The sequence below is a fragment of the Glandiceps talaboti genome, chromosome 20 (assembly GCF_964340395.1).
Source record: "Glandiceps talaboti chromosome 20, keGlaTala1.1, whole genome shotgun sequence".
NCBI classification, from domain to species: Eukaryota; Metazoa; Hemichordata; class Enteropneusta; family Spengelidae; genus Glandiceps; species Glandiceps talaboti.
The window spans coordinates 6,099,873-6,119,776 of record NC_135568.1 but is presented as its reverse complement, the minus strand read 5'-3'; the positions used below and the strand labels follow the sequence as shown (position 1 = coordinate 6,119,776).

The 19,904-nt window shown below is 34.8% G+C and overlaps 1 protein-coding gene across 1 annotated transcript; it reads left to right on the top strand.

Moving 5' to 3' along the window:
- The first annotated feature begins 993 nt into the window (after window positions 1–993).
- Window positions 994–19,868, top strand: LOC144450525 (uncharacterized). Its single transcript, XM_078141169.1, has 12 exons — window positions 994–1,097; window positions 1,605–1,724; window positions 2,078–2,152; window positions 4,797–4,891; window positions 9,679–9,822; window positions 11,066–11,156; window positions 12,221–12,316; window positions 13,639–13,877; window positions 14,544–14,743; window positions 15,440–15,618; window positions 16,421–16,684; window positions 16,859–19,868. Exons 2-12 carry the CDS (start codon window positions 1,613–1,615, stop codon window positions 17,104–17,106), a joined length of 1,743 nt encoding a protein of 580 aa, XP_077997295.1. The 5' UTR covers window positions 994–1,097; window positions 1,605–1,612; the 3' UTR covers window positions 17,107–19,868.
- Window positions 19,869–19,904: the final 36 nt, after the last annotated feature.

Sequence of the window (19,904 nt, the reverse complement as noted above, 5' to 3'; positions counted from 1 at the left end):
CAATGTATTTCATGAATAAATTGGAAAACTTTAATAAAAGATGTAAGATGTAACGTGTTAACCATGCAAAGGATGTTATGTGTTCTTTCTCTACCTCTCTCGGACTTTTTTTAGCCTATCTACATCACTAGATCTGTAACTATGATACCACTCGAATAGTGTGGGTGAGAGATCACAGATCAGCAATGTCTGAGGAGATCATTGCAGAAACAAACTATAAGCCTATTTGAGTAACATTGTAATAAACATTCGGACTCGTGACCGGCGCCTGTCAGCAGACTCGGCCAAAAAAAAAAGTTGAGAGAAAAAAAAAGTTGAAATTTTTTTTTTAAATTAAAAAAATAAAATAAAATAACTAACAAAAAATATGTTTTGACTTTCAATTATATATAATCCTTTAAAAAATTCTGGTTTGACGAAAAATAAAACAATATTCTCAAATAAATGAAAACTTATTTCAATTAAAATAATGTAACCATGGAATAAAAATACATAAACGGTTAAAATTAGTTTGTAAGTAAGAAAAATATGAAATACTATAGCTAAAATAAAAAAATATTTTTGGCCTGAACGGCTTCCCATAGCTTCCCATATATATGAGGCCAACATTTACGGTGTTTCTATAACATTTATGATTCGCTGCTATTAGCTGATTTGTCCAGGCTCACTTTTGCTTTCACCGCTTTATATATACGCACAGGGGCGTGTATTATTGCTTAGATTTCCGTTTTCTTAGGAAAATATCATACGAATCTTGCTGCTACAAATGTATCAATCTCTATACTACTACGTATACTATAAATATCTCTCTTCCCCTGTACAGGTAGGAATATATATTCAAAAGGTTGTTATATTTAGTCTGTAGACCTGGAAAACAACAATCTATGAAATATTACACGCCCCTGTGTATATACGCGTTTGGATTAGATTAGCAATCGGCAAGATATATAACGCCCTCTGTTGGTGACCCCTTTATTTACTTGCCCTACATAATTTCCGGGCGTTAGACAAGATGGCGATGTTGTCTGATTTGTAACTGATAATCATGTACAGCTACGTTTACTGCTGGAGTATGTAGGAGTAGTCAAGTCTGAGAGGTTTGTGAAATATTTATTTGATGATTATTTTGTCGTATTTGTAACTGTACAAAACGTAAGGGATGAACCAAACGATGGGCTGCAAAAACAAGAAGGTGAAAGTGAATGTTGTTGGTTGCGGTAGGGAATCGCCCATATATCTATCTACTAGTACTACATGTATATTTATAATTAAATGTACACGTGATTACCAATCTGATTAAAGACTGATGTAGGAATTTGGCTTGATTGCTTTATTTACCTCTATTTCGGTCATGTTGTCCGTTGTTTTTATTTTGTTGTTTCAAAAGTGACCACTGTCCCCCACAAAGGTGGTTACACCTAGAATAACAAAATCGAAAACAAAGGACAATATTTGAAGGAAATAGAGATAAATAACGCAATTTAATCTATTCCTACATCAGATTTTAATCAGATTGATTAATTACCTGTTTGAAGCTTAATACTGGTTGGACATACAATGTAACATACCATAACATAACATACCATCTTTTCTTGTTGATGCAGTATATAAAATGGCTTCAAATCAGTACAATCAAAGGGAAGATGATGAGATGCAAAGTGTCCAAGAACTCGAACGGTCACCTCGATCTCATCGTGAAAGAAGACAATCAAGAGAAGCGTTGAGTAAGTCATCATTGCGATCCTTCATGTACCATTGTTATAAACACTGGCTTTTCTCATTCTTACAGTCAGTGTTACCAGACAATTGACAAAACTGTGTGTTATTTTTGTAGCTAGTATATACTATGTGTAGATACGTGTATTAAGGATTGAAAGATTATTACCAAAGCAAGTAAGTGACACCATCACGCCAAAGGAAAAGCCATGTTGCTAGTCTGTTCTTTTAGTTTTCTGAGGGTTTACCAGATATATCATAGGACATCCACATTAACTTATAACCATCAGAATTGAAGGTGATCATGTCACTATTTGCTTTGAAAAATAGCTTAATTATCCATGTTTGTTTTATACTACAGATGACAAGGGTGACACGGCACCCTCTTCTGCCCCTGTCGTACCACCACCTCCTTCCTATGCAGCTTTATTTGGAGGTAAGTTTTGGTAATTATTGTAGACTTTAATAGTTACTGTTTTCATTTTATTTTCAGTCTCTTTTGTAATATGTTTCATGTATAGTTGGTTAAGTATGTCATATGGATGAGGATTAATAAATTAAAAATCCAAAATAAATTCCAAATCCTCATCCATAAGGTTACTTTAGCAGCACATTACAGTGTAATGTTAGGGCCTTTGTCATAGTAACAGTAGGAGACCTGCGTATGTATTCATACATGTGTTGATTTATTTATTTACTGCATCAATATTTTAAATGTAATAACCTGGATATAGGTTTTGCAAACTGAGGTAGTATGGCGGGAAGGGCCTGATTTTAGGAGGGCCCAGAAGCCATACTACCACGGTATACATTGAATTACATTGAAAGTGATACTGGGTATATGATAAGGCCTAAAAAACTAATTGTTTGGTTCTGGTTACCTGACCCCACCTTGTTTTCCACTATTGACCCTAAACTTTCTTTTACATATTCAAGAAAAAAATAATAAAATCACAAGAATTGTGAAGTCTCATGGGAAATAGTGCATGTAGAAACTGACATAAACTTAAAAAGACAGTATAAAACTGTTCTTCCAATCTGTAATGACTGTACATCTGCTAGGAAGAAATAAATAACACAGAGACCATTTGGAGAACAATGGGAAAACCTGAACTAGACACTCACACATGAAAAAAAAATAAAATAAAAAAATAACAAATCTACCTACCCCACCTATTCTAAAATTGAGCGTAATCGGAACCACACAATTTTTTTTATTAGGCCTAAGTATATATATTCTTTTGACATGGGATTACTCTTTCAGGATTGTTCAGTATGTTATTTAAATAATTTAAAAAACAATTGGTTATCATAGAAGATACTCAAAAATGTAAAAAAACAGATGGAATACTGATAAATAATCTCACCTTAGTCTTAGGGAGAATGTTGTTTTGAACAAAAACTAACATTTTGTCACCAACAGAGACTAAACCCTCTCCACCACCGATACCACCATTGCCTTTAGAATACTTATTAAAACAGAAAGGTAGGAATTGATCCATACATGAACATTGAAATATTCTACGTGTCATATTCCTCCTTGCTTAGGTGGTAGGAAGGAATCTGCAACATTACGCTATCTTCCTGTCTTTCTGCTGGGAGAATGACTGGCTGAATGCATTTCATTGCCATTGTATTCCATGTTGGTTTGGTTATTATGATATTCTTGATTGTATTCAGTTAGACTTATGTATTCATTATTTGTACAGACAAAAAAACCCAGTTAGTGATTGATTGTGTACTTGTGATATATATATATATATATATATATATATATATATATATATATATATATATATATATATATATATATATATATATATATATATATATATATACACACACACGCATATACACACACACATATAATGTAACCCATCTACATACACACCCCATACATATCCCCCCCCCACACACACACACACACACACACACACACTCACTCGTTTATGTGCATATGTATATAAGTTACGTATGTGTGTACAAAATGTACATATATATCAACTTTTGAATAAAAGATTGATAATTTAACATCATTAATTTAGTATACTGTCCTTTGGGTTTAAAACTTCATCCTGCAAGTATAGGAACAAGAAATCAAACTATTCATTGAATTTATTAGCTACTTAGGTTTCTATTGTCTAATATCATTTTAAAGTGGCCATATGGATGAGATTTTGGTATTTATTTTTGGATTTTTATTTGATAAAACAGTTTCACTATATTTTTCTACTTGAAAAAATAATGCGAAAGAACATATACCAAGTCCATGTTCATAACTCATTACATTGCAAAAAGATGGAAAAAGTGTAAAAAGTTTGTTATTGTACGTACAGTAACAAACATTTTACACATTGTTTAATGTTTTAGCAGTTAATTGAGTTGTGAACATGGACTTGGTATATGTTATTTTACAGGATTTTTTCAAGTAGAAAAACACAGTGAAACTGTTTATCAAATTAAAACTTTAAATAACGTGCTTACAGTACATGTACCTGAAGAAAAACCTGTCTTGCATAACAAAACAAGGAAGAAAATACTTTTGAGTTTTCATTTATGAATATGGTTCTGCATGAGCTTTTGGCAGAGAAACATCACTTCACAGATGAAAAGGTCATGCATGCTGACAAATTAAAGTCTTTTTAGATGTTGGTGTCCTACTTTTTGTACCACTCACATTGAAGACAGGTTGCTCAAAAGATGTTTTCAGTTTTGCAAGGGGGTATCAGAAATGCCATTGGGTCTGTTTTTTTATTGAAATTCTAGTCTGTATACTACCATATATTAACATACAAAAATTTCATAATGTCATAAATTCAGATATTTCAGTGAGCTAGTATATTATACAAAGGGATACAATGAATTGATGATAACTAAACTAAGTCATTTTCCTTGTTATTTTGTGTACATATATTATGTATACATGTATAACATTGTATGTTGTATCAATTATTCGAAACACAAACGTATTGCCTAAAATTTTCGACTGCATATGATCTTGGTAATTCCAACTTCATCTGTAATTTCATTTTCATAATATAAATTCATTTCATAAATTGAAAATATGTATATTATTACAGATGACATTCGAGATGCTGATGCAGATTCAGAATCGTCAGAACCACCCCCAGTGCCACCAAGACCAAGTGAAGAAGCTATTTCAGGCACTCCAGAGGTATTTGCATGACATTTTGGAAACCATTACTGTAAATTATGCTCCTAATTGTATGTGATTGATGATAGGAGAAAAATATTACTGGCTACAGTCTGACTCTATCAGTCTCATTTTTGGCTAAAAGTCAGTGTACAAACATACATAATACATACATGTACTAAAACATTTTGTCAGCAAAGTGGTATCGTCAAAGCATTACGGAAGTGTTGAGTATAATTTGTTACCACTCATAATGTTCTTTTTCATGAATATTGATGACTAGTTTTAGTACTGCCATTCACTTGGTAGCCTTAACATAAAGCTGGTTTTAGTACTGCCATTGGTAGCCTTGACATGAACCTGGTTTTAGTACTGCCATTCACTTGGTAGCCTTGACATAAACTTTGAAGGGAAATGAAACTTTGTTAATTCACTTTGTTTACTAAAAATTAAATTATTGCTAGGCAACTTCTGATGAACCTATTGTTGACTGTTTCTGTTGGTTTTGTAATTGTATATCAAGACAAACAGTTGACAATACATTAAATGGAAGTTCCCTACCTAAACTTTATGTCACTTCCTCGTAAGTTCATATCAATGGCAACTTGGGTTGTCAGTGGCCGAGTGATTAGCTTGTACGCCTCTTGCCTCTGAAGCCTGGGTTCGAACCCGCCAGGTGTCGGCTAGGTTTGATTAAATTTACCATGTGTAATTAAGAAGAGTGTCGTTCAGTTTCACTTTATACCATACAATGCGGGTTTCCCCGGGGACTCTGGTTTCCTCCTCCTGCACTAACACTGAACCAAAGGAGCCTATAAATGGGACTAGCTCCCATTGGTTATGAGATAAAAAAATAACTCTGTACTGATAATTAAAATTGAAAGAAAGTAATGCATTTGATCTCATTTACCGTCCAAATTTTTATAAAACATAGTAAATTCAAATAGTATCCTTCCCCTTTAACTTTCAATCTGCCTTAATATGTAATACCTATTGAGTGATAATTCTTATAAAAATGTTTAACATATTGTAACCATAATGTGACTGGAGTGCAAAGTGTACATATATACTCTCCCATACCAATCCGAAGTTTTACTACTGCCAACATCAGACTGTGGACGAATGGAACCTTTTACAAGGAAAGTAAACAAATGAATTGGATTAATAACACTTGGCTCAGCATGTTGGAACAGCAGAAACTTGTATTACACACCTTGGTTTGATGAGAACAGTTTTATGGCCTCTTTATGTGTACATGAAATGCCAGCGGAACTGGAAATTTGTTTGTGAACATGAAAGTAAAGTGGCCGTAAAACTGTTGTTATATCAAATGATCGAATGTAAGACAAGTTTCTGTACTTCCAACATGCTGTGCCAAGTGTTATTAATCCAATTCAGTTGTCCGTGGTCTGATGTTGGCAGTTTTAGCTAGACCTGGGTTTTGTCCTTGCATAGTACTTAATCAGCTCTGAACAAGCAAAGGTAAACCAGATGATGAAGGTGACAATCCATGAAAATAGTCCCTCTCGTGATAGATAAAAGAGATAATGTTGGTAATAATGTTGGTTTCTTATATAGCGCTTTCCCACTCCGTGCTCAAAGTGCTTTACAATTATTACCCCTGGCTCGGATCAGAACAGCACAACGGCCCTTTAGTCTTCCTCAACTCCCCGGGGAGCATACAATCCATTGCAGCCATTTAAGCGCATAGGATTAAAGCCTTCACATTGCAACCTACATCCTACCAGGTCCCCAGTTATACAGCTGGGTTGACAGAGGCACAATCATGGTTCAAATCTTGCCCAAGGACTTTAGCCACTCAGAAACAAACAGCAGGCAGCGACGGGGCTCGAACCTGCAACCTGTAGATTCCAAGCCGGTCACGCTAACCATTCACCCATCATGACTCCACAGTGTTTCCAGCAGTGAGCTCTTTGTGAATTTCACTTTTTGAAATAGACAAATCACATGGTCAGTGTAATACTGTACAGACTGAACACATTACATGCATCCACAAAGCACACCTGCAAGCATACATAATGAGTTAGCTGGGATATGATGTAAACTGTTTATTGATTCTCAATGCTGCCAATGACCCAAAGTGGAAAGTTATTTCTTTCTCTTGCAACCTCTCTCAACCTCTTTCAAGATAATCTTCATGACCTCGTACATGTACTCAGCAAATACCTGAAATAACCCAGATGTTAAAGCTCGATTATTATCATTTGCTTCTTTTAAAATCATCATCATCATCATTGTCACCATCACCATCGTCATCATCATTGTCACCATCACCATCGTCATCATCATTGTCACCATCACCATCGTCATCATCATTGTCACCATCACCATCGTCATCATCATTGTCACCATCACCATCGTCATCATCATCATCATCATCATCATCATCATCACCATCATCATCATCATCATCATCATCATCATCACATCGTCACCATCGTCATCTTCATCATCATCATCATCATCATCATCATCATCATCATCATCATCATCATCATCATCATCATCATCATCATCATGAATTTCATCATCACCATCATTGTCACCATCACCATCGTCATCATCATCATCATCATCATCATCATCACATCATCATCATCATCATCATCATCATCATCATCATCATCATCATCGTCATCATCATCATCATCATCATCATCGTCATCATCATAATCACTATTTTATCACCTTTACATTCATTGTTAGCATCATATCCCATATATCTGAGTCCTTTTTTTCTCATTTCATACTTCATCTTTTCATTATCCAACATTTGTCCAGGCTTTCCAACTTCACCAAATGTTTCCTGAAATTCCTCTTATGCAAGTCTTAGAAGATTTATCAATAACAGGCTCACCAAACAAAACTTTGTACAATTTAATTCATGGACGAGTTCCCAGTTGTGTGAGTGAAAAAAAGTTGTCAGTGTTGTCATGCGATGTTAAATTAGAATGTCAAGTGTATATTGTACTCTGAGTAGTGGCACACATTCAGTGTTTTTGCTATGATTGGCAAGTGAATGAAATACAGTCAGGCATGTTATCACTGAGTTGTATTTCCTACTAATTCCACATCTCCTTTTGTGGTGAAGACCTGACTGTATTCTTTATACCACTGAATACTCATATTGTAATTTCATTTACTTGCATTCATACACCTGGTCACAGTTAGCCTAGAAGCTAAGCATGTTGACTTCAGTGCTTTCAATCTGCTATGCTTAGAAGTTAGAGGAACAAAGAGCTGAGATAAAATTTCAAATTAAAAAAAAAATCCACCCACACATACACATACATTAACATTATTCTTGTGTTAAGCGATCACAGAATTCTACCTAATAAGTTAACAGCAAATTGTTATAGGTATATTTTTAACATCAGGATGTTACTTAGTACACTGTTTACGTCATTCTTACAGTTGAAGGTTTTTTCATTTGCATCAGCAACTTTTGGTTCATGACTTCTCATTACCCAACATGTAGAAGCCAGAAAACATTGAAGTCAACACACTTAGATGCTAGGCTAGGTCACAGCAATCAAATATCACAGCAACATGTCATTAGTATATCGGTAAAACATACCAGCGTTTCCAATGTGTTTAACCAGTGTTCCCCACCATAGATATAGTAAAATTAAACATTTACTCAATTTGTCCTTATGTTGCCATGGTTACCAAACCTTAGCAAAAACACTGAATGGTCATAGCATGATAATACATGTACGTGTATGTAGGTAACTTGTTGTGGTTGTAAGTATTTGTAAATAGGACTAGTAGTAATGCTTGACAAGCAGTTATAGTCTAGAGCATTCTGCTGCAATGCATATACCATTCATTCACTGTGTTCAGGCTATGTGAAGTTGGCATTGAAACACACTGCATACAAATGCTTTTGTATGGGCACTGCATTTTATTAAGTCAATGTGTATTTAAGTTACAGGTAATGCTAGATTCATGTATGAAAGCTGATGTCAAATCCAACATTTGCTTATCACTTCCATGTTAATGTTTGTCACTTAGTTTAACTCTTATGAGGAAGGTGTGGCTAGATTTAAAGAAACCAAAGTGAATTGTAAGATAATATGGAAATATATGGCATATATATGGTATATATATATATATATATATATATATATATATATATATATATATATATATATATATATATATATATATATATATATATATATATATATATATATATATATATATATATATATATATATATATATATATATATATATATACTAATTCAGTGTAAGAGGAAAGTCATAAACTGAAGGAAAAGCGCTCAATACTGAGAAGTAGAGCTGTTTTTACACAAAATGCATAAGTTATGGTATGGACCCGTTACTCAGAGTTTCACGCTTGAATGCGATCTTCAGATTACGTTGTTTTTGTCATCTGAAGACCGCATTCAAGCGTGAAACTCTGAGTAACAGCTCCATACCATAACTTGTGTATTTTGTGTATATATATATTATATATATACCCATAAACTATTATTGACTTAGCCAGATGATGTGCTAATCACATTGATGCATCAAAACGTTGCTCTATAAATTGTTTTTGATTGGAAGTAAGGCTGAATTCAGAACTTTACATCTGTTCCTTCTACTAGTCATTTATCTGTCACTTACATATTACGTATAAAATATAATGATATCCATAATATCAAAAATGTACTCTCTTGTCAATTCATTGGAGAATCTGACCACACCTGCCTTAAATAATCTACTTTGAATTGATAATCGGGTCACTAAAATGATTAGATTGTGTTGTTTATTCTACAGCCGCAATATGAATCTGAAGGTGACTTGTCAGAAACTACTTTGTCGTCTTCAAGAGGATCGGCACCTCAAGCATGGAAAAGAAGACCACTGTCTCTTGAGGAGGAAGAAATTATTGACAACTGGAGAGCACCGGCTTCTGTTGAAGTTAGTATCAATTGCATGTTTTTTTACAGTACTGTTGAAGAATCCCTTGTAAAATCAGAAATCTGTCAGCTGTGAATTGTCTGCCTGATGCTGACACCAGGTTAACCCACTGTTAACATTGGGCTGGTGCAGGTTTTAACCCTGTCAGTTGCTAACACATGCTGGTTAGGTGTTAGTGCTAGCCCAGTGTTAGCAATGAGCTAACCCTGTGTTAACATTGGGCTGGTGTAGGTTTTACCCCTGCCAGTTGCTAACACATGCTGGTAAGGTGTTAGTGCTAGCCCAGTGTTAGCAATGAGCTAACCCAGTGTTAACATTGGGCTGGTGTAGGTTTTACCCCTGCCAGTTGCTAACACATGCTGGTTAGGTGTTAGTGCAAGCCCAGTGTTAGCAATGAGCTAACCCAGTGTTAACATTGGGCTGGTGTAGGTTTTACCCCTGCCAGTTGCTAACACATGCTGGTTAGGTGTTAGCACTAGCCCAGTGTTAACATTGGGCTGGTGCAGGTTTACCCCTGCCAGTTGCTAACACATGCTGGTAAGGTGTTAGTGCTATCCCAGCAATGAGCTAACCCAGTGCTAACATTGGGCTGGTGCAGGTTTTAACTCTGCCAGTTGCTAACACATGCTGGTAAGGTATAAGTACCAGCCTAGTGTTTGCCCTGATCTTCCTCAATGCTAGTCCAGTGATTCTTGATCAGTTCTAAATGCAGATACATGAAGATACACATAATCCCTGCTACATGGCTTGGAGTGACATTGAAGTTAGCCTGTGAAACAGAACTTTACTTTCGACATTCTTTATTTTTTGATCAAGGTAAAGATACCAGCAATGTATATGTGGGTGCTAATTTGTTAATGGACTCATAAGCATACCAGCAACCCCTACTTACATGTACATTGTATTTTGTTGGGTTCCCATTTATTACAATGTACCAACAACCCCTACTTATTTGTTTAGTGCCCATTTGTTTCTGGTCCATGGCATGACGGTACCAGCAACCCCTAATTATGTTGTTGGGTGCCCATTTGTTACTTGGCCCATAAGCATACCAACAACCCCCAAGTAATTTGCTGGGTGCTCATTTGTTAATTGACTTATAAACATACCAGCAACCCCTACTCGTTTTTGAGCATTGTGTGATAAAGCTGACATTATTGAACTGAACCCAATGAAGACTCAGTTGACCAAAGACTTCAAATTGCTATCTCCGTCATACACTGATTACATTCATCTTTTACAGAATGTGACATCATCGTCATTATCTAGTGAATCTAGTCAGACCAGTCCATTTATTAGGCACCCAGGGACCGAAATGACCACATTGGAGCCAGGTAGGGCATATGAAATATCAATAAACAAAGTTTCATATTTACAACATAAATAAAATACTTATCGTTTTCATTTTATTATTAACTTTTCATTCATAAACTTGCTGTGACATGTCAAAAGTTATATATATATATTTTTTTTTTACAATACTCCATGGGTAGTCATTTGGGGAGGGATGGGGTGGGGAGATGTTGGTTATGCTGCCCTCCAAATCCAAAGTGTTGTTATATGACATTTTCACATACTTTTGTAGTCACTTGTACCATTATATGCAATAGAATAAATTTTTGTTTATTTCCACCTTTGATGTCTCCATGTAAATAGTGAAAAATATTTGTCGGCCTATTGTATAACCACAAAAAAAAATACATTAAAAGTGAAAATGATATAACTGGAAGCGTTTGTATTTGCAACTATGGTCATGTAAAGACAACTACGAGACTGTCAATATAATGGAGCTAATAAAAGCAAATGAAATCATTGTTTTATAGACCTGATCTGAATTTTACCTACATGTCATTTTTAGAGAGAATACCAACTACTATATTGTAATGTATATTATTCCCCAATATTTTCCTTCGTTCAGGTAAGGAAAATACGAGTGACCTAAGGGGCCTTGTCACTATGAGTCACTAGATGAGTAATGACAACCCTTAGGTCATGAGTATTTTCCAGCTGAATGATGAAAAATATTGGGGAATAATATAATTATACCATCAGCTTTAATATTTAAAAAAAAATCAGGGAAAGTAATGGTAACTTTGAATGTTTTGACTCATATTTCAAACACAGCAGAACCAGTGACATGGACAAGCATTGTCATGACATTTGGTTCGTTTCTTTGCCATAGAAAGAATGAATTTGTCACAGTATGTCATACATATACAGAAATTGACAAACTAGAGAAATTGCACAACACATCTGTATAGAATACAATTGAGAGTTCTATGGCCGGAAAACAGGGAAAAGCTGACATAGAACAACCAGAGTATATATATTCCATATTTGTGGTTCAACTTGGTTTGTGCATGGTATAATGTATATTGTCATGTGTCTTTATTTCCAGCTGCTCACTATACAGATATTGATAATGGCACACATGCTGCTGCCTTAGCACCATCTCTCTATGAAGAAACTTCATTTTCAGTTCCTATAAAAGAAGGTAAGATAAACCTGCACTTGCTGTAACTGGAATGGTATTTTTTTCCATTAGACAACCAACAATATATTTCACTGAAAATTATTGATATACCAATAATTAGACATTTATTTTATCCATAAATAGTACAGTAACAGGTCAAAATCATGATTGTGTAGGGGGGGGGGGATGGGGTCCCAAAAGTCAATTTGATTGGCTAAGTTTATGGTACCATATTATGTGTGTACAACTGCACAAATACATTTACTCACATGTGATTCAATACTGTTCAGAGTGTACAATATTACCAGTAATTCATGTATCTATCAGATATCTACTAGTGGTACCAAGTGAAGCTGTAAACTGCTTGATTTGAAGTAGTAAATTATGACTATTTCTATTCATTAATTCACCATTACAACATATAGTATTAGTAAGTCTGTGATAATATTACAACCCCATGTCATGTGAGGGCTAGTGTGGCATACTAGAGGTATTTACATGAGTGCTTGTATTGTTCTGTGTGGCTGTACTTTCACTGGCACTCATGTGGCATTGGCTTTTGTTGTTATTACACATGTTTATCTGAAAAAGCAAAATTTCAGATTGTGGAATCATATGAATTCATGTACATACAATCATTTGCATATCATTTACATGTATGCATAACAATGTTTTCGGTGCAAATACCACTAGGATGTGTGGCACTAATCTAGCTGCTAGACCTCTGGCTTTCATCTGATAGATAGGAGGGTGGAACACATTTGTGCTATCGCCCTCACTAGCGACCTTTGGTGTTCGGTCTTCACCTTCACAGTGAGCAATATCCTGAGGGGTCTAGCAGCATGACTAGTGTGGCACCAGTGCAAGTAATCAATGGTACATCTGTAATAATGATTTGTTTAGCAAAGTAAATAGTAACTGACCATAGGTCCAGTACTGTATAAATGATAAAATGTGTTATCCACTTAGCTCGTCTTCTGATTCTCGTCTTCTCTGTGTTCCAAGGGTGTCAACCAAAACATTCGGTGAAAGATCCTTCTCTTACATTGGCCCTACTTCATGGAACCACCTCCCTTTTGATCTCCGCCATTCCAAATCTTTGTCAACTTTCAGACATTCTCTCAAAACTCACCTCTTCAACTGCTAATAACTGTTTTTCTTTCTCATTTTATTTAATACACATTACCTTGAATTCACATTTCCATTAACTATTTCTGTATCCACTCTTTCTCTGCACTTCGAGTTCTTCGGAGATGAGGCGCATTACAAATCATCTTATTATTATTATTATTATTATTATTATTATTATTATAATTATTTATTATTATTATTATCATTTATAGGAGACATTAAATTTGAGATTGAGGAGGCACACAAAGAAGAGGTGTATTCTACACCGGAAAATATTGAACCAGAAATAATTCAACCATCAAGGAATGGAGATGTTGAGGCACAGATGGAGAAAGAGAGACCGATGATTTTCTGGGTGATTGTTATTGCCATAGTGTCAGTAATTGTGATTGGTGTAGTGTTGATTCTTGTACTTGTTCCGATGACATTTGCATACTTAGACTACTACAGGGTAAGAATATGTACTTATCAAAGTCCAGTCAAAATTATTTCTGTCTTTGTACACCTGTACTGATTACTGCTATGAATTTATACTTTAGGAAAAGTTCAGTCAGACTTATTTCTGCCTTTTGTACACATGTATTGATTAGTACTATCAACTGATATTTTAGTTGATGAAGTAGCACCTCAGTAACATATTCAACTTTGAAATCTTGAAAAGAAACTCAACTTTGAAAACTTGAAAAGAAGCCCTTCTGCACTTGACATGTGTTTAGCCACTTTGATGATTTCCTGTAAAGGGTGTGTAAGTAAACCTCTGGTGATGACATCACAAATATGCCAATCTCTTTTTCTTGGTGCTCTTCATTTCTTGGTGCTCTTCATAACTGTCTTAGACTTTTATTTAGAATGTATATCTACTATTTTTCTTACCAAATCCACTAAATAGAAATGTGTGTGTGTGTGTGTGTGTGTGTGTGTGTGTGTGTGTGTGTGTGTGTGTGTGTGTGTGCATTTGTGTGTGTGTGTGTGTGTGTGTGTGTGTGTGTGTGTGTGTGTGTGTCTAGAGGAATTATAGCATTATATGGATATGAATTAGAAACATTAAAACTGCAAAACCTTCCCAAAAAATCAAACCCAGTTCCAAAATGCAAACTCTTTTCATTTTGAATCCTAGGTTGGACTAAAAGAACAGAGATCTACAGGAGAAGTGGATGAAAGTAAAACATACTTGTCAGGAAGACATGGTATTGGTCCTGATTACAAATTCAGAAAGTTTTACAGTACAGCATATGTTGAGAGTCTGGATGATTTAGCAATTTTCAGTGTGGAACGACTAGAAATTATTATGCACTGTACATTTCAGTATTTTCTCAAGTAAGAAATATTTGCTTGATTTTTATAATGGCTTAATTATTAAAATAAGGTTCAGTGGTGCTATTAGCCAAGCTTCTAGGCCCTCGGGCTAACTAGCTTACTTTAAGTGAACAAAGCTGGCCACTGAGGGCACTAGCACACCTGCGCTGTGACAGAGGTACACATCACCTTTCAAATATATTTGGCAAGCCCCAAAGTATAGATCTAAGGGATTAGTACTAAACTATGGTGCTATAGGCATGGATACGTAACTGTGTGAGTGTGTACAAAAACGACCAAGTTAAAAAAATATTAGACTGGTTGCTGTGAAACATCTGTTTTGGGGGATATTAGATTTGGATTTGGTTCAAGATAAAGTTATCAGATCAGTGATATTCAAATTAGGTATTAAAAGCAAGTGATTGTTGGTTAAAAGACTCGAAACTCCCAAACCATTGAGATGAACTTTGGTTGGAATATTCTAGGAGTGTGTAGATTAAGAATTGACCAAAGCAAACAGATTGTATCTTTGACATTAAAACAAGATTGTGAACATTGAAAATTCATGAATCCTAAGTGCTTATTTGAATCGGATTGAGAGTCATGAATATGCATTTTTCATCAGGCATGGTAGTTATGAATAGGAATGGGGGCCAGTAGAAGGCAGCCTTTCAAGGAAAGGGACAATTTTTAAAATTTATTGTTTATGTTCTTCAGGGAAGATGAACTTGGGGACCTCTTTGAAAAATATGACAATGATTTTGAAGCAGTTATTTACAAAGTGGCATATTCAACCATCAAGAATGCAGCCACAAAGTTCTCAATAGATGAGTACATCAAGGAGAGAAGAAAAGTGGAAGAAGGGTTGCATAAAGCACTGAGATTAAAGCTTGGAGGTACGTGTATCAGTTCTTTACCCTCAGACTCAGAGTATGAACTACTACAAGAAATGCATGTGATAATGTAGGAATTCCTTTGATTCCTGTACAGATTTCATTCAAACCTTGTGCAAAGGTGACACAATATTGGGATAGGTATGCACGTTTGTTCATGACAGTATCTAATGTGACTGAATGACAGTTATAATTGCTGTTGAAAATAAGATTGTCAAAAATCTCAAACTGTGTACATATATGCGTATACATGTCAAGTTCTTAATTTACTATTCTGTCATAGTGCAACCTTTGGTTTGCGTGATTGGTTTCACTCACTTGGTGTTATATTCAATAAATTACAGCTAAAACAGGGAGAGTTCATCAGAAGAGTGTACATAACATATACAGTCATATAACGATCAATATTGATCATTTGAGGTTATTGTTTTCCTTGCTAAACAAGGGCACTTTTATTTCTGAACATAACAGGATTAGGAATGGCAAGATGTTTTAATAATATATGTTCATTTTGAAACTTCCCTCCACAATCATGCTGTGTTCAGCAGGAAAAGTGTTGTTATCTATCGAATAAACCAACAACCTAAACTTGCAAGATGATCAACTTTGATTGTAAATGTATAATGTTCCATATATACATGTATAGTCTTCTGATGAACCTTGCATGTTATAACTGTATTTTACAAATTAACTTTTGTGTAACTTTGGTATGTATGTCGTGATGTACTTATCAAACCCAAAACTACATGAACATGATCACCTGACAAGTTCATGTTTCCCATATTATATTTTTTAACCACACTAGGTAACTGCTGTCCAGCAGACCCTGAAGGCTGCATAGATTTAAATATCTGTGATGTATGCAGTAGAGCTAGTGATTGCAATAAAGGCTATCACATAGACGTCAGGTATTTCCAATTTGGAAAAGTTGTATTCCCAGAAAGGCTACTGGAGCGGTTTATGACCCAACAAATGTTGTTTCTGTACGTAGAGAAGGAGCAATTCTTCCAAGAGTATGCTGTCACTCAGAAACAGACAGAGGCTTTAAAAGAAGAAATTCTCAATGAAGGTTTGTAAAAAACACAATTTATCACAATTTCATCTGTTTATACTGAGCATTAAAATTATTTTATAAATTAAAAATCCAAAATAAATACCCAATTCTCATCCATATGGCCACTTTAATCTCAAGATATATATACATAACAACAAAATGAATATCTTGCTGTATTTATTTTCACAGTGAGGGAAATTACTGCTAATGCAACTGCTGAAGCTGATATGATCAGAGCTAAAGTTGAAGCTGATGCTATGGCAGTAGTCGAAACAGCTCACATGAATGGACTTCTAGCGCTATACCAGAGTATAGGTGCTAATACGGAGGAACATAAAGCGTCGGTTAATTTCCTATTCACACTTGACAAACACCCTAATCTGTACATGGGTGTAGGCTATGAGAAGTATTTGCATAGTGTACATTTAAACCCCTAAAAGCAATTATAATAACAAATTTATGCAAACTTATGATTTAGTTAATGCCATCCTCTCCGATTACTGTCAGAGTTGAAAAGAATTGTTGAAGAAATGTAGAAAGCATTATGTAGATATGTTAATAGTATAATACTAGATTTGTAGTCAATTTAAGATTTCAGAAACTGTTTGTCATTTAGTTCAGAGAGTATTTGTTATGCCAAAAGTTTCGTGAAAGTTCACACAGAGTAGAAATATGGACAGTGAAGGAGTGATTAACTAGATTGCATGAATTTCTGTGGCACATGGATCTGTCCATGTCAGCTTAGAGGAACTTAGCTTACCTGTTGTCTTGAAGGACTGATGCTTGTGAGGGAACTTACAAGATAGCAGAACATTACTGGGACAAGCCATTAGCCAAGCAAGTTGACTTGTTATCAAAGAGTACCAATATTTACACATGTGATGATGGGCTCTTACATAACACAAGTAAACAGCTGTAAAACCTCTATTCGGCTGTCTGCATGGACTGCAATTGAGGCAAACCTTATCTCCGTCTTATATCAGTTGTTATCAATTTATTAGGCTATTATAAGTAACGCTACAAACAGCTTTAGAGATGCAAACAACTTTTATGACACCCGTTTTCGCCAGGCAAGCCCGCGGGTTTGTTGCACTTGGCCCGCTAATGGCTTGTGAATGTCATGAATAGTAGTAGCATCATTCCTTCAAGTATAGGTGGCTATATATAACTTAGAGGAACTCTGATAAGGAAAAAAATTCAAATATAAATAGTCAGTTGAGATTTTATTAGACAATCATGATTTATTACTTTGAAAATTCCTCATATGATTCATATTAGTAACACAATGCTGTCAGGTCAAAGGTCGCATAAATACATACCATGAGAAGGCCTGTGTAAATACCAGCTATAGAGTACAGTATGCCAGTCAATTTGAATTGTTTGCATGATGTCAAAGTTTATCAGTAAAAAAAATTGTTTCCAAGCATAAATTTAGAAAAGACATTCCACAAAGTACATTCTGATGTTACAGAACAGGCCACACTCAACATTGTAAAGGGCAATTACTGATATAGTGACCAAACTGTTAGACATGGTTGTGTGCAAACAAAACCTCTTCATTTTTCTATGCTTAGAGGATGACCACTGAACTGAAAGTACAGATGTATATATATTTAAGAACTTTTTCATATTTTTAATAACTGGGGGGAAGTTAGTTGATCAATATGATACTCTTATAGTTGTCCCATCAGGCTTTACTTACAGGGTCAGGTTTACAATTTTTCCACATATTTTTTACGTGCATTACTTTGCAAAAATTAATTTAATACAAATCTAAAGTATTTATTCTCTGTCTACCCATATTAATGTATTTTATACAGAACAAAGACGTCAAAATTTTTTAAGGGATATACTTTTCTAACCCCCTAACATTATATAGGCCTATCTGTATTTAGATAAATATGAATATATGATATTCTTTTTTAAATAAATGAATACAATCAGCATGGTTTTTTCCACATGTAACACTTAATATTTCATTAATTGCTTCTATATTGTGTATTATTTTGTGAGCACTAAGATACAAGTAGCCAAGTTCTTGTTTAGGTTGTAGTGTTATACTCATACTGCATTCTGAAATGCGCAACTCATCAAATAAAATACACTACATAAGTATAGATATCATTTGCGATTAGGCCAAAAAAAAAGGAGTTGTTTCTGGTCAGTGTGCACATCACTTAAATACCCTGGCGTTGGTCTTTTTGTGTGTGGTTGTCCAGCCCATGCAGTCTGCAGATCTTTGGGGAAACACAAAAATAACACTCCCTATTTCAGTGAAGACAACTGCAGAGCCAATCATGAACAACCAACTGACATCTGCCCCACATACACACTTGCTCTAAAGTACTAAATAAAAAGAACAGTAACTGTCATAAAAAATAGATTGAGTGACAGGTTTGTTGAGAATTAAAAATAAAAAATTTGCATCGTCGCACCATTTTAGACAAACTGTCTTGACCAGAAACAGTTCTTTTTTTTTTGGTCTTAGCTAACTGCTTTATTAAGTTGAAGTGATATACATGTACAACATATTGAAACACACAACTCATCAAAGTACCTAAGCATACAAACTATTTTCAATAGGGAACTTGCAAGCCAGACTGAGCATGCTCAGACGCAAAGGACTATGGGATTATCTGTGGTTATTGTAATACACGTAATCTGGAGCTGCTGATAAAATAAACCTCCCAAAATGGTCAGGGTGACTATGAATTGATTATTTGTGGTTACAAACAATGTAACAATATTGTTTACAATGCCAATTGATTAGTATTTATTATCACATTTCCCATGATGCAACATTCAACATGGCGGGTTTGCAAGTTCCCTATTAGCTAACTTCTTTGTTAAGTTGAAATGATAATACCAATACATGTACAGCATTTTGAAATGCACACCTAGTCAAACAAAATATATAAGTATACATACCATTTGGTAATATGTCACAAAGTAGTTACCCATATTAAATTTAGTTTTTTGGAAAAATCTCACCACACAAGTAAGAAATGGGTGATCCTTACTACCCCATAATTATTTAGATACAAGACACATCTATGGTCATGTGTAAGGTGACATGTATTCAAAATTAAAATTGATGTATTAAATTGATCGATGTAATGTATAAATGTATTCAGTCAATTTTATTTGAACCTTTAAATATTTTAATGAGTGCCTTATATTAGAAAAGTGGTAAGGAAAGGCTGTAAATTTGTAAGTTTTGTCATAAAATAAAGAT